Source organism: Trachemys scripta, chromosome 4 (assembly GCF_013100865.1).
Source record: "Trachemys scripta elegans isolate TJP31775 chromosome 4, CAS_Tse_1.0, whole genome shotgun sequence".
Lineage (NCBI taxonomy): Eukaryota > Metazoa > Chordata > Testudines > Emydidae > Trachemys > Trachemys scripta.
The window spans coordinates 90335499-90349375 of record NC_048301.1 but is presented as its reverse complement, the minus strand read 5'-3'; the positions used below and the strand labels follow the sequence as shown (position 1 = coordinate 90349375).

Here is a 13877-nt window from a genome sequence, read left to right as displayed (position 1 = left end):
TATGGCTAGGGGGCAAATATGGGATCCTAATATCTCTATCATGAGGTGTAGGGAAGGGTTGTCTCCCCTGCACAGTTCTGGGTCTGAAGGTCATTGTGGGGAAGGGGTAGCCCGCAGCTGGGTCTCATCTTTCTCTTTCCCCACTATGTGATGAAGTATTTTGCTGAAACGGCTTCAGCAGCTGATCCTTCTGGCTTGAATCTAACACCCCCAAGTTGGCTCCACCCATTGACATATATTTTGAATAGTGGTTTACTTTTAAAGTCTGTCCTCCCGCCATGCACACACATACACACGCTATACAGACTGGAGTAATAAACTGATTGGATTTTTATAATGTGGCAGTCACAGTAAAATGAAGAGAATAGATCTAAGAAACAAAATAAAATATTTTATTGTATATTTCTTTTTTGTCAAGGTTACATATAAAAATCTTTATTTTAATTTCAAGCCTAACTTTACTCATTTTTCAGTAACAAATTTTATTAAACATATTAAAATGTAAAATGGCAATTTCACATTCCCACTCTAATCAAGTTCAACAAAGGGTTGGCTCAGTCTTTTATTTTACGATTTCTTACATAATGGAAGTGAAGTATACCATAATAAATCTTCTAACACAAACTCCTAACACTTTGTACATTTTTACTTATGGTGGAGACTTGTCTTTTAGATAAGTATACTGACTGAACAGAAATGCTCTGAAATGTTTAAAATATCCTGTTAAAAACATCATGTATATTGTTCTATAGGATTTTCTACAGGGGTGTAATTTTTTAGTGTTACATCTTAATGCTGACTTCCTGAAGGAGCTTTGACTACAATAGGCATGAATATGTTTTGAAAGGATGATGGATAAATTGCTGGGTGGTAATATAACATATCTTAGGCAGCTGATGGGGCTTTTTTTCTTCTACTTGTCTTTTAGTTATACACAGTTTTAAGATAATTATGGTCTATAAGATTGTCTTTTCCCCTTTCCAGTACCAGCAATATTTGTCTTGGTTACAGGTTCCAGAAACACCCAATCATACATCATAAAATTAATGCAGGGCAATTATAGCATTTAACATTGCACTGTATGAACAAACCGTCAATGTCCTTGTTTTGGTCAGTCATTTTCTGGATTAGTTGCCAGTGACAGGTTTTTAAGATGCAATAGTTTATTTAAATATTAGTTAAACTATAGCATGCTGAACTCATTGCCATAATTTTATCTAAAGAAAACTGACAGTTTATATAACTCATGGTTTAAGAAAGATAAAATCTTTGTTTTTCCATTGACTGCAACTCTACAATCCCCACATTCTCCAAAGCTCGATTAACCAAAATTCTTAGCTTCATGAATGTTGGGATACCATTAACAGAAACTAAATATCAAGACCCTAAAATTGAGACACCGCTCAAAATGCATTTACGGGAAAATTTCTAATGACATTTCTTTGTATGAGTCACAAACAAAACTGGACTTTGAATGAAAAATCCGTTTAAAGAAGATAAATGTTGACGTTAAAGAATCATCATGTTTTCCATAAACCTCCTGCCCTTTTCTAATAAATCAAGGGTAGCACAGAACAACAGATATTGACCTATAACATTGAAATATAAAATGAAGAATTGTTAATGGTAAGATTAAGAGCTTTGATAGCTATATTTTTAATGATTTGTAATTATGTACAGTGAATGAGCACAATTTATGCAACATTTAGGCCAAACCTTTGGCCGACATAACTGTGGGTTTTGTCAATTCTTCTTTTACGTAGAATTGCTACTCTGATTAAAATGTTTTGTGACAGAACAAAGATAAAATGTATTGAAAGTAGTAAGTAGAACATATCATGATAAACATATGATAAATAAAATATATAATGATATATATTCCTTCAGGATAACCCAGGATAGGGTATCACAAATACAAAATGACCCAGAAACTGCAAGTCCAGCAGGAAAAATACAGAAGTTGGGTAACTGAAGCTTGCACATGCGTAGTGTACGGGTTACCTAAAATCCAAAGGGCTGATGTGCTAAAAGCCACTTGGATAAAGATTAAGTAATCTGCAACATAGACATATATAAAAGACCTAAGTGAACATGGGCCCAAACTGGAGAAACACTACACCAGAAACTCAAGAATGGGACAGAAGGACCAGACTCTGAGATCAGAGAAGGCAACAACTATCCTGGAAGATGGAAAAACTTCACAGTACCCCAGAATGTGGTAACTTGGGCCCATTTACCAATTCTATCTTGTCTATTATTATATGTTCAGACATTGTAAGTGACAACAATTCTGTCTGAAATTATATAAATAAAGACAAAAAAGACAAAAAATGATTAAGCCTAAATTAGGTGGATTTCCCAACTTTCACCCCAGCAATGAAGGCCAGATATAATGTCCTCCAAAGTTTGACTTTTTGATGAGTTCCAGTCCTGAGAAGCTCAGAGGTTCCATAGGAGAGGACCTCTACTCCAAACTGTCTGAAAGCCCTTTATTCCAAAAGCTAAGTAAGCTAGTTTTTGGGAAAAGTCTTAAGTTTCCTGAGCGTTAGCAACCCAAGTACATTCTGGGCCACAGAGCAGAGGGAATTTGAATGCAATGACTGAATAGGTTCCTACTGAGTATATGTATCCCCATGCTGTACCCCACACTCTGCTTCCCAGGCAGCGAGTGGTTGCTAGTGCCACTCCCACGCTGACTTCATGTATGTAGTCTGACCGCCATTAAGGGCTCTATACTACTATGTACAGAGCACTAGGCCCCCACTAACATCAATGGGATGTGCTTTGTGGAACCAAAGAGTGCGTAGGACATTTCAGGATCAATCCCGAAATACAGTCACTGAAGCGCACATATGTAGATAATACACTTCCAGAAAGACACACATAGCAGAAGCACAAGTGTAGCACTTATGAAGGTTTTTTGCACTTTTATTGAGGTCTACAAGGATCTTTTAAGCAAGGGAGAAACTCAGTATTCAAAGTAGTGGCAAAATTGTGCATACAAGCTGCTGTCACAACAACCCATATTTCTTTTTCCCCAGTTTGATTACTACTTTGCCAAATTTTCTCAGTTATAGCAATCTTAGGTGTTATCATTGTAATGGGAACATATTTTAGAAAAATGAAATTTAAAGATTGCCAATGTCCCTTTACCTTTTTTTGTTTATATATCATATTAAAAATGACTAATCATTACAAAATAGTTATACTACAAAGAGAGCTCTAAGCTTTCTTTTTGAATATATTGGTCAAAATCTATATATTTCAAGGTTTCTCGATAGTATTTCATTTAAAATTTCTTAGATATAAACACAGGAAACAGCAGCTATATAATTATGAGACACACACCAAACTGTTTTTCAAACTACTTTGAAATTAGCTTAATTACTATTTATAACAGATAATCAAGAAAATACATTATTTACAATTTCATCTAAGAAAATCTGTGTGTATAATGTAGAATATATATTTTAGAACCTTATTAAATTAATCAAGGGATTAACTTTACTTTGTAAACAGGTTTGTAAAAGTATCTGGATTAATAAACTATAATCTAATGTATCAATTTTTTTACCTTTAAAATGTCAGCAGGATCCTCTTTAGCAGAAGCAACAAACAAATTATGTCCACAGACTATTCCCTCTGCGAGGAAATACTTGAACAACAAGTTGGAGTAAATACCGTATTTATCTTCCTCTGTGGAAATAGAGGGTTTTTTGGTTAGTCACAAAATGCAAGTGTGTGTGTGTGTGCGTCCGTCCCACCTTTCCCACCCATGTTTCTTCCAACACTGTACAAATGCTCTTTGAATACCTCTTCAGGTCTGCTTCTCATAGACTAGCTCTCTGATAACGATGAAGAGCAGTGAAGAACCCAAAAGCACAAGCTAAGCAAGATGAATCCAAAGCTTTAGATGTATGACTCTATGAGAGATTTTATTTTTGATTTCTCAGACTAGAAAAGGCACAGCCATGGCATTTTAGGACCATCCTGACATACACTGCGTCCATATCCCAGCAGCAATCTCCACCTGAAGACAAGATCCAGGCCTTCTTCACAACTCAGTTTTCCACCAATATCAACTAATTGAGGTTGCAATAGCTCAAAGAACTCCTTAACTGCTCCCTCACCTAATGCTTCTTTTTGAGTCAACAGGAAAGCAAAAGATCAAAATGTGACTCTTTCTTATGCATGATAGAACTATATGCTACTCATCAAGTTGTCATGGCTTTTTATAAAATTTATATGACATTTCACAAGCATCAATGACACATACCAGCTACAGTAATAAGAAATGGCATCCCTCTCTCTATATATTTATTTATCATTTACACATCAGTATTTGTCTGTGGTGCCAAAACAGCTCATTTCTGTTTACCAGTTCTCACACCATAGATGTGTGTGCATGCACATTCAAGAACAGCGAATAGACATGGAAAAATTTATATAAAACATAAAAGTCTCTAGAAATTCAATCTTTAAAAGCATTTTTAGTTGGCAAAAGAGCTTCAGGTCGACAATTTGTTTTCAAAGTCACTCTAAGTAAACCTATCAAAATGAAAAACAAGGTCAGAAGCATGAGAGTTTATAGTTGTTGTTTTTTCTCTCCAGTGAAGCCAGCAAACAAGTGCATCATACAGAAGAGTTTTGAGAGGGAGTTCTCCAGGTGAAGGAGGAGCAACTACATAACCCTTGGGGTGAATGTCATCTGTTTGTTTGTTGTATGTTTGCTGCTTGCCACCTGCCTGACTGAAATTTATAGTGTGGTCTGTTTGGCAGGGGGAGTGGGGGAAATGTGCTGAGCCTAGTGCTAAGAGCTTCTTTAAGGGATCAAAGCCTTGTTAGGAGCCCTTAACCACTGGGTGGGGCTACTCCAGGAGAACAGGATTTTAAAAAGCCAGCTCCTAAGCAATGAGAGTAGCTAGCGAACAGGTGAGTTTTGCGAGGGAGTTTAGAGAGGGAACGAGAGAGCCAGATATACCTAACATTCTCTAAATTTAGGCCAAACACCCCCTGCCAAACAAACAAACAAAAGACAAGCAAACAAAAACCAGCAAGAATGAAATTAATGCAGCAGAAGTCCAGCGGTGGAGTGGTGGATACCCAGTTTATTGCACTGAATGCAGCATGTATGATTACCTGCCTTGTAAGGCCAGAGTGGCTGAACTGTACAAGCTAAGTGAGACAGAGAGGTACATCGACAAAACTTTCCAGGACACAGTAGAGCAGTCTCAGTCTGACAGCCTTTGTGCTATTGAGGAAGAAGAAAGTCTCAGAGAAGGAGAACATCAAACTGGATTGCAGGGAAACAGTTCCATAGTTGGGACCCTCCTTCTAGATGATGTCATAGTATTCTCTTGCACTAAGGGTGCCCCTCTGGGAGAGGGGACCCAAGTTATTAGGAAGAGAAGGCAATAGCAATGGGGGATTTGATTTTAGAAATACAGATAGTTGGGTCTGTGATGATCAGGAGAGTAGCATGGTAAATTGTCTGCCAGGTGTGAAGGTTGTGTATCTCTTGAGACATCTAGACAGACGTATGTGGAGTGCTGGCGACGAGCTGGTGGTTGTGGTACATGTAGGTACCAGTGACATAGGGAAAGGTAGGAGAGAGGTCCTGGAGACCAAATTTAGGCTGATAGGAAAGAGATTAAAGTCCAGGACCTCCAGAGTAGCATTCTCCAAAATGCTTCCAGTTCCATGTGCAGGCCCAAGTAAACAGGCAGAACTGAAAAGTCTCAATGCATGGATGAGATGATGTAGGGAAGAGGGTTTTAGGTTTATTAGAAAGTGGGGAACCTTTTGGGAAAGGAGGAGCCTATGAAGGATGCACTCCACCTAACCCAAAATGGAACCAAATTGTTGGCATGTAAAATTAAAAAGGTCGCAGAGGATTTTTTTAAACTAAGGGCTAGGGGAAAACTGACAGGTACGGAGGAGCACATTGTTCTGACAGAGGTATCTCTTAGGGGAGGATCTATTAACAGGGATTCTCTATATCCTAGTAAAGAGGAGAGGATAGCAGTTGAAAAAGTTCAGATAGGAGCTGAAGAGAACAAGCCAAAGGAAAAAGAGCCCCATTCAATTACAGCACTTGAAGGCAGACAACTAACTATTGACACATTTTATAAAAGTGTTTATATACAAATGCAAGAAGTCTAAATGCTGAGAAACTTGAGTGCCAAATATTAAATGAGGATATTGATTTAATAGGCATCACAGAAAGTTGGTAGAAAAATGGTAATCAATGAGACACAGTAATACCAGAGGACAAAATATACAGGAATGACAGAGTAGGCTGTGCCGTTGGGGGAGTACACAGGATCTGATTCAAGAGGTGAATATAATGGAACTGCTTGGTAATAGCAACCATAATGTAATTAAATTCAACATCCTTGTATGGGGAAAATACCAAAAAACCCACCACAGTAGCATTTAACTTCAAAAGGGGGAACTACACAAAAATGAGGAAGCTAGTTAAATGGAAATTAAAAGGAACATTCACAAGAGTGAAATGCCTGCAAGTTGCATGGAAACTTTTTTATAAACACCATAATAGAAACTCAAATTAAATGTACACCCTACATAAAAAAAACCCCACAGTAAGAGGACCAAAAAAATGCCCCATGGCTAAACAGAGTAAACAAGGCAGTCAGAGGGAAAAAAAAAAGGCATCCTTTAAAAATTGGAAGACAAATCTTACTGAGGAAATAAAAAGGAGCATCAAGTCTGGCAAAAGTGAAGTATAATTAGGCAGGCCAAAAAAGAATTTGAAGAGCAACTAGCAAAAGACACAAAAACTAAGTAAAAACATTTTTTAAATATGTCAGAAGCAGAAAACCTGCCGAACAATTAGTGAGGCCATTGGATGACTGAGGTGCTAAATGACCAATTAAGCCAAACAAGGCTATGTTGGTGGGAGATACTGTCTTGCTGACATAGTGCTTTGCACACAAGCACTTATACCGTCAAAACTTAATCGCTTGGGGGGTGTCTTTACACACCCCGAGCAACAAAAGTGCTAGTGTAGACATGGCCTCAGTCTTCACCGCAGAGAATGTGAGGGAGATTCACACACCAGAGACATTCTTTTTAGGTGACAAATCTGAGAAAGTGTCCCAGAATGAGGTGCCAATGGAAGAGATTTTGAAATAAACTGATAAGTTGAACAGTAATTAATCAGTAGGAACTCAAATATGAAGCTTCAGAACTACTAACTGTGATATGTAACCTATCACTTAAATCAGCCTCTGTACCAGATAACTGGAGGATAGCTAATCTAATACCAATGTTTTAAAAAATGCTTGAGAGGCGATCCTGGCAATTACAGGCCAGTGAGCCTAACTTCAGTACCAGGGAAACTGGTTGAAACTATAGTAAAGAACAGAATTATCAGACACACAGATGAACCCGATGTGTTGGGGAAGAGTCAACACAGCTTTTGTAATGGGAAATCATGCCTCACCAATCTATTAGGATTCCTTGAGTGGGTCAAATATATGGACAAGGGTGATCCACTGGATATAGTATACTTGGACTTTCAGAAAGCCTTTCACTAGGTCCCTCATCAAAAGCTCTTAAGCAAAGTAAGCAGTCACGGGATAAATGGGAAGGTCCTCTCATGGATCAATAACTGGTTTAAAGATAGGAAGCAAAGGGTAGAAATAAATGGTTAGTTTTCACAGTGGAAAGAGGTAAATAGCAGGGTCTTCCAGGGATTTGTACTGGGACAAGCGCTATTCAACATATTCATAAATAATCTGGAAAAAGGGGTAAACAGTGAGGTGGCAAAGTTTGCAGATGATAACTATTTTGGTTAATTTTGTAAGTCCAAAGCAGACTGCGAAGAGTTACAAAGGGATCTCACAAAACTGGGTGACTGGGCAACGAATATTGATAATTTTGCATTGGAAAACATGATCACAACTATACATACAAAATGATGGGTCTAAAATAGCTGTTACCACTCAAAGCAGAGATCCTGGAGTCATTATGGGTAGTTCTCTGAAAACCATCTGCTCAATGTGCAGTGGCCATCAAAAAAAGCTAAGAGAATGTTATAGCTACGACCTTTCCTAATGTTTTTTATAAGACACTAAGTATCATAATGCCACTACATGAAGCCATGGTATGCCCACACCTTTAAAACTGCATTCAGTTCTGATCACCTCATCTCAAAAAAAGTTATATTAGAAATGAAAAAAAAATACAGAGACGGGCAACAAAAATGATTGGGTGTTTGGTACAGCTTCCATATGAGAAGAGATTAAAAAGTTTGGGACCATTCAGCTTTAAAAGGAGATGACTAAGGGGGTATATGCATGAATGTAGTGGAGAAAGTGAATAAGGAAATGTTATTTACCCCTTCACATAACACAAGAAGCAAGGGTCATCCAAAGAAATTAATAGACAGCAGGGTAAAAAAAACAAAACAAAACAAACAACCACACACACAAGAAAGTACTTCTTCACACAACACAGTCAACCTATGGAACTCATTGGGGAAGATGCTGTGAAGGCCAAAATTATAACTAGGTTCAAAAAAGAACTAGGTAAGTTCACGAGGATGGGTCCATCAATGACAATTAGCCAATATGGTCAAGGATGCAACTGGGTGTACCCAAACTTCTAACTGACAGATGCTGGGATTAGACGACAGGGGATGGGTCACTTGATAATTGTCCTGCTCGGTTTATTCTCTCTGAAACATCTGGCATTGGCCACTGTTGGAAGCCAGGTTACTGGGTTAGATGGACCATTGGTCTGTCCCAGTATGGCCTTGCTTATGGTTAAGTAATAAATGTTAAGAGAGACACAGGTGAAATCATGGTCCATTAAAGTCAATGGCAAAATTTTCATTGACTTCAAAAAGAAAAGAAAAAAAAAGTCAGAATTTCGCCATGTAAAACAATTCCTTTATTTGAGCTTTTTCCTGTGTTGTTAGCTAAGCACCTGAATTTACTAAAAATTCAATGTCCCACTTGGTTTCATATGACTAAAACAGCATTTACCATTACTCTAAATTAACAGTGATTTAACTCAGATAAGAGTAACTCTACATTAATAGACTCAAGGAGCTAGCAGAAGCATTGGTAAGGATTACATTGGTATCCCTTATGGAGGGAATGTAGCTGCCTTTTATATCTCAAGTTTGGTTTTTGAGGTTTGGTTAGATCATTGGCTGCTCCTGGAGACAAAAGGGAAAACAACAGCCAAGACTCTCTCTTCCCCCCTTCAACCAAGCCTAGGGGTGTGTGACTTTTCTCAAAAAAATTCAGACTTTGCTACAATAATTTATGCCTTTGTCACATTTTTATTAGGGAGTGCTTCTCACCAGAACATGAGATGAACTGGCTACAAATTGGCTTCTACATGGAGTTTAATATGCTGGTTTAAATCTAAAGCCCTAACCGTAAAAACCCTAACTACCCAGAAATCAAGGTAATGACATGGTATAACAATAAAAAATTAAAATAGATTGGGAACTGGTTATCTGAAAGAAACCATCTGTCTCCATATAATAAATACCATGCAGTTATGGTTAGTGGAGGTAATTCAGCTAGATCCTCTTCCATCTGAAGAAGTACAGTAAGAACCATTAGCATGACATTCTTCATGAGGGGTCTTCAACTTTGAAATATGCTCTTGTTCTTGGTCCACCAGAGCCTGGACTTTTTAATTAATTTATTAATCTTACAGATATGTTGCAAAGCCCATCTTTCCCCATGAGGTTTTGGAGTAGGAGTGGGATGAGTCCCATTGACTTGAATGGAGCCAGGATTTCTCATGTTTATGGAATATGAGTCAATATTACATTTTTTGAAGATAGCTTATGATATTGTGTATAGTATTTGAATCCTCTCTGTGCCATTGTTGTTATCTATTTCTTGATCATCAGCAGTGTGCTCCAACTTGTGCAGAACAAAATAATATAGTCCATGACCTGAAGAGCTTGCAATCTAAAAAGTTAGACGTTGGGGATAGTAAGGATCATTTAAGTAAACATATTTACATGTGTACTTGTTATAACAGGCTACCCGGTTACCGGAGGCTGTATCATTTCTTATTCCTATAATACTAGAACTACAAAGAATATGAAGGTGACACCATGGTAAAAAAGTATTACAATCCCCCAATCACCACCACATCTAGGATCATGAGTGGTTTTGTTGCTTCATAAATTTTCCTGTAATATACTTATCACTTAATAAGAACTGGGAATCATTAAAGTCTGAGGAACACTCAATTTCTCTGATAACTCCAAAACAATATTCTGCAATAAACTTGCAATTTAGTCAAAAAAAAAAAGAGAAAAAAAAGAAAAAATTAACTCAGTGTGACAAATGTCATCCTAACATTAGCTTTTATTTTAGGCTACTTACATTGGTTTCTATCATACTAATTTAGAGTGGGAATAGGAAAATAAACTGTCAGAGAGCAATCTAAATACAAAACACCTCAGTCTGCTACAGTACTCCAAGGATTAAATGCGTCTCAGAAAGCCTTTACAAACAATGTAGCCTGAATGGTTAAAGTCAATGCATCTGTAAGGATCCCTCAGTTCTTCAATTTGTCATATAGAGAATAGCTTTTTATTGATTCATTTCTAGGTCACTAAACTTTTGTTGTATTCAAAAGATCTAAAGTGCACTCAGATAGGGCTTTTCTGATAGTGTCCATTGTACCCAGGCTTTAATAGTTATGTTACTATTCAAAGCCAAAAGAACACAGCTCTGATTTTTTAAAATTGTTTGGTACAGGTATTTCAGCAGCATAGCAATTAGTTTCTTTTATGGTTAAAATATTTTGCAAGTTCTCAACAATTTATCTGAAAACAAAAATTTATTGTAGCAATCAAAAAGTGAAATGTCCCAAATTATATTCTTTAAATTTGTCTCCACTTGTCTCCTTTTCTGAAAGAACTACCTCTATCCTAACAGTCTGTGTTGATGGGGACTGAAACTTAAGAGTGTACTACTCACATGAAGCTGTAGGCACTTAAGGCAGGACCCCAAATCTTTGTGTTTAGCTTCCATTCTAAACAGTACTCCCATCAGCAGCATTCACTGTGCACCATACCTCTAGCTGGTAAGGCACACAAGCATAGAAGAATCCCGCTGCTGCAGACTCTGTTCCTGGGTCCAATCATTGCAATTCAGACAAACAGTCCACAGCTTCCCCTACTTTCTCTGAACAAAGAACATTTCCAAAGCTAAGTGGCAGGTGAGCAACTAGTGAAGCATAAAACTGCACAAGAAAGATTCTTTACCTAGAAGTTACCCATGTTGTCTACATGACAAATCCTCTCATGACCCTGCAGTTTAGGAGAGCAGATAACTAGTTTATCATCATTATTCTCTGGTCTCCTCTTACAGCAGCTGACAGGAAAATATAGCTATCAATATATAGAAATGGTAACTCAGCGTAAGGCCATGCTGATACTGGAGAATAAGGAACCAATTCCCAATTCTTACTCTGTGCTTGGAGTAGGCTCAGTGAGTATATTATAGACATTTTATTTCTCTTTTGCATCAATTGGCTACATTTACCACTCAGGGTACACCTTGCTGTCTGATTCACACCAGTAATATTAAAGAGGAAGCTACCAGCTCTTCAGAGGCACAGGCAAGATGTTTTAGAGAGGCTGCTAGAGCATGAAAAAAGACCCATTAATAGAGAAATCAAATGTGCCAGCTGGGCATTAGCTGTAGTATATTTTAATGTAGCTACAAACTTATATACAAGTTAAGGACAAGATCCTTAATGGAACTATATTGATTTACACCAGCTGAGGATGTGGACAAAAGAATACAAGTAAAAGAGTAAGTAAAACTGTATCCAATTGATAAGAGTTATTCTTTTGTGAGGGGTTGGGTTAAGTATTTGAGGAAAAACACACCAAAAAAATCCAAACAAACTGCTATGTGTGGATTAGGGCTGTTGATTAATCGCAGTTAACTCACATGATTAACTCAAAAAAACTAATTGTGATTATTAAAAATAATCGCAGTTTTAATCACACTATTAAGGAATAGAATACCAATTGAAATTTATTAAATATTTTAGGATGTTTTTCTACATTTTGAAATATATTGATTTCAATTACAATATAGAATACAAAGTGAATAAAGCTTACTTTATCATTTTTACAGTGCAAATATTTGTAATACAAATCATATAGACAAAAAATAGTATTTTTCAATTCCCTCATACAAGTATACATACATACATAGTGCAATCTCTTTATCATGAAAGTGCAGCTTATAAATGTAGACTTTTTTGTGTTACACAATTGCACTCAAAAACAAACAATGTAAAACTTTAGAGCATACAAGTCCACTTAGTTCAGGAAATAATGCTACCCGCTTCTTATTTACAATGATCACCACAAAGGGAGAACAGGTGTTCTCATGGCACTTTTGTATACGGTATTGCAAGGTATTTATGTGCCAGATATGCTAAACATTCGTATGACCCTTCATGCTTTGGCCATCACTCCAGAAGACATGCTTCCATGCTGATGACGCTCATTAAAAAATGTTTAATTAAATTTTTGACTGAACTCCTTGGGGGAGAATGGTGTCTCCTGCTCTGCTTTACCCACATTCTGCCATATATTTAATGTTATAGCAGTCTTAGATGATGACCCAGCATGTTGTTCATTTTAAGAACACTTTCACCGCAGATCTGACAAAATGCAAAGAAGGTATACATGTAAGATTTCTAAAGATAGCTATAGCACTCAACCCAAGGTTTAAGAATCTGAAGTGCCTTCCAAAATCTGAGAGGGATGAGCTGTGGAGCATGCTTTCAGAAGTCTTAAAAGAGCAAGACTTTGACAGAAACTACAGAATCTGAACCACCAAAAAAGAAAATCAACCTTCTGCTGGTGGCATCTGACTCAGATGATGAAAATGAACACGCATCCGTCTGCACTGCTTTGGATCATTATTGAGCAGAACCCATCATCCGCATGGATGTATGTCCTCTGGAATGGCGGTTGAAGCACGAAGGGACATACAGCTCTTTAGCACATCTGGCACGTAAAATACCTTGCAATGCTTGCTACAACAGTGCCATGTGAGTGCCTATTCTCACTTTCAGGTGACATTGTAAACAAGAAGCAGGCAGCATTATCTCTTGAAAATGTAAAGAAACTTGTTTGTCTGAGCAATTGGCTGAACAAGAAGTAGGACAGAGTGGACTTGTAGGCTCTAACATTTTACATTGTTTTATTTTTCAATACAGTTATTTTTTGTACATAATTCCACATTTGTAAGCTCAACTTCCATGATAAAAAGATTGCATTACAGTACTTGTATGAGGTGAATTGAAAAATATTATTTCTTGTTTTTTACAGCACTAATATTTGTAATCAAAAATATAAAGTGAGCGCTATACACTTTGTATTCTGTGTTGTAATTGAAATCAATATATTTGAAAATGTAGAAAACATCCAAAATATTTAAATAAATGGTATTCTATTATTTTTTTTAACAGCGTGATTAATCATTTGATAGCTCTAGTGTAGATCATGTTTATGAAGACCCTTTTAAAATGGCATAAGGGCCCTTGAAAACTTCCAGAAGATAACTGGTAGCGTACTTATTTAAAAAGCAGAAAGCTATCTGGGGAGAAAATTTGCAGCAATATACAAATACCACTTTTTGTAGAAAGTCTAGACAGGTTGCCCTAAAGCTGTCAAAAACTGTCACAATCCATCAGTATTGATATTTTTTTCTCCAGACAATACTACAATACAGTGGTGTGACCTAAGGTGAGTCTTTCTTTAGCTACAAAACATCTCACCAAAACTGCTGCAGGTTATGAGATGTGATTGTTTTAATCATCTTCAGTATCTGAAATTCCATTTAAAG

At 37.0% G+C, this 13877-nt stretch overlaps 1 protein-coding gene across 5 annotated transcripts in view; it reads right to left on the bottom strand.

The window, feature by feature from the left end:
- ELP4 (elongator acetyltransferase complex subunit 4) overlaps window positions 1-13877 on the bottom strand; it is a 256311-nt gene that overhangs the window by 222579 nt on the left and 19855 nt on the right. For all 5 annotated transcript variants that reach the window (XM_034769884.1, XM_034769882.1, XM_034769881.1 and 2 more), the window contains one exon: window positions 3575-3696. In XM_034769884.1, the coding sequence (XP_034625775.1) occupies window positions 3575-3696 (122 nt within the window). The remainder of the gene's footprint in view (window positions 1-3574; window positions 3697-13877) is intronic.